Raw genomic sequence first — 2,171 nt, 5'->3', positions numbered from 1 at the left:
GTTAACACATTTTAAAATACACTATAGGAATTAATATGACTAAAAGTTGAAAGTATAGTGGCACAAGGAGATTTTTTGCATTTAAATAAATAAAATCTTCTATATTTATTCGTAGTTTAATTCATACTTGAATTATTTACTGTATATTGAAATTGTGCATGAACTTGCATTTACAAATTGTAAGGGACTCTTATAAATGAGTTTTAGCTTCGTTGGCATTATGTAACGTCTTTCTTTTTTTTTTCTTTCTTAAAAATTTAGGTATTATTCTATTTTTTAAAAAAAAAATTGATGTTATAAACTTTATTACTGTAGTAAGAAAGTAAAAACACAAGGATTTTGCATGCTTCGTTTTACAACAACTACATAGTAAAATTGCATCTTTAATTTTATTTGTAGTACTTTTTTAAATTGAACATTCCTTTGTTGTAAATAATAATTACCAGTGCTTCTGTATTTTTTATAACCTGCATGTTTATAATTAGGTGTAAATATAAAGAACTAATTTTTACTCTATAGTTATTGTAAAAAGAATCATGCTATCTTCAAACAATAACTTTGACTATTTAAACTTAATTATAAGCAATTAATTTCATTATGTTTGTTGAACTTGTTAACCTTAATTTAATGCATTAATAAAGCTGTAGCAAGTGACTTTTATTTATTAAAATGTTCCTAAGATATCAATATAAAAAATTACAATGATACCAAGTAAATACTTAACAAACAAAATTAATTAGCATATTTGTAAAAAATAGGTAAATTTCAAATAATATCTTTGACATATATGATAAAATAATTTGAACCAATTGGGATCGTCTGGTATGATTATGTTTGGCATTGTTTTTCATATAAAGAATTTTCTCTATCTCATCTCATGCTGTGAAAAATATGAAAAGCAAAGCATATATATCAAATGTAATTAATCATGTTATAATATAACACAAATTTTTTTTATGAAAATATAGAAGTCCCAACATTAACTAAACAAAGGAAAAAAAAACTTATACATAAATCTTATTGCTTAATCTTTCAGTTTCAATCCATGCACTGTGTTTATGTGATTACAAAGTTACTTGCATCTATTCCTCATGATCGTTCCCTGACACTGATGGAAACATATCATTGACAGGAAATTCCATGTCAAAATTTGTTTCCAGATTATCAAACTCAGAAGGGAATGACAGTGGTTCATCCGCAGACACCTCACAGTTCGTACTAATCAATCCTTGGGTTTGAATTGGTTCCATATATCCTGGCTCAGAAGGATCCATAAGAGGAAGCCCTGTAGAAACTAGTGGATGTAGGTCAGAGGAGTACGAAACCGATGTCGTGTTGACTCTACCAGCTTGAGCATGACCCCGAGTAGTATTGGTCGTACCAATACCTTTTCCTGTGACTGCAATGATGGTTGGCTCAGCCACGCGTAGAAGCCACTCAATGGTCTCACCATCAGTCTTGTTACCAAGCTCTTGAGTCAACTGAAATACTCTAGCAGCACAGTTAACTGGCAGGCGGATACGACGATCTCTGCCATTCACCTTTGCATGGCGATCTTTCCTGGGTTTGGGATCGGTCACCTTTGTTTTTGAGGTGCTTGCTTTGTTCATAGCAATAAGTTTTGATTTTTCTTTTGTGGTGAAAGAATCATGATATTTTTCTACTTCAACAATATTGTTTTAGGACATGATATAGATATAAAGGTGGGTATGCACGTGTATATATAGGATAGACACGACTACTCTTTAACTTGAAATTTTATTATTATTATTATCTAGTACAGTCTATGTACTTTGTAACAGTAGTGATGGAAAATTGAGAAGTATTTTGTTGGTTAGATTTCAAATTAGAGTATATCTATGCTATAATCCAATGGTTGACAGAAGGTGGATATTGAACTTCGTAAGGAAGGTGAGTGATATTTACTTTTATACTGTAAATGGATGGGATGAAATGGTAATGTGTGAAGTTTGGTTATATATAAGTTTTTGCTTGTTTTGGAATTTGTTTTACGTGAACACATCATTTAATTACCTTATTTACGTGAAGACGCAAATACAAATGAATATTTCCTTGGTTGTCCTTTACAAATATAGATTTTGCCGCAACATCTGTCTTTACATAGACGTTGTACATGTTAAAAAACCATCTCAATCCAATACTTTAAGCTG

The 2,171-nt window shown here is 30.4% G+C and overlaps 1 protein-coding gene across 1 annotated transcript; it reads right to left on the bottom strand.

Moving 5' to 3' along the window:
- Window positions 1-1,082: 1,082 nt before the first annotated feature.
- On the bottom strand, window positions 1,083-1,610 carry LOC133680095 (transcription factor TCP7). Its single transcript, XM_062102920.1, has one exon. It carries the CDS (start codon window positions 1,608-1,610, stop codon window positions 1,083-1,085), a length of 528 nt encoding a protein of 175 aa, XP_061958904.1.
- Window positions 1,611-2,171: the final 561 nt, after the last annotated feature.

Source organism: Populus nigra, chromosome 19 (assembly GCF_951802175.1).
Source record: "Populus nigra chromosome 19, ddPopNigr1.1, whole genome shotgun sequence".
Classification (NCBI taxonomy): Eukaryota; Viridiplantae; Streptophyta; class Magnoliopsida; order Malpighiales; family Salicaceae; genus Populus; species Populus nigra.
The sequence above is the reverse complement of the archived record's forward strand: the minus strand, read 5'-3'. Positions and strand labels throughout refer to the sequence as shown.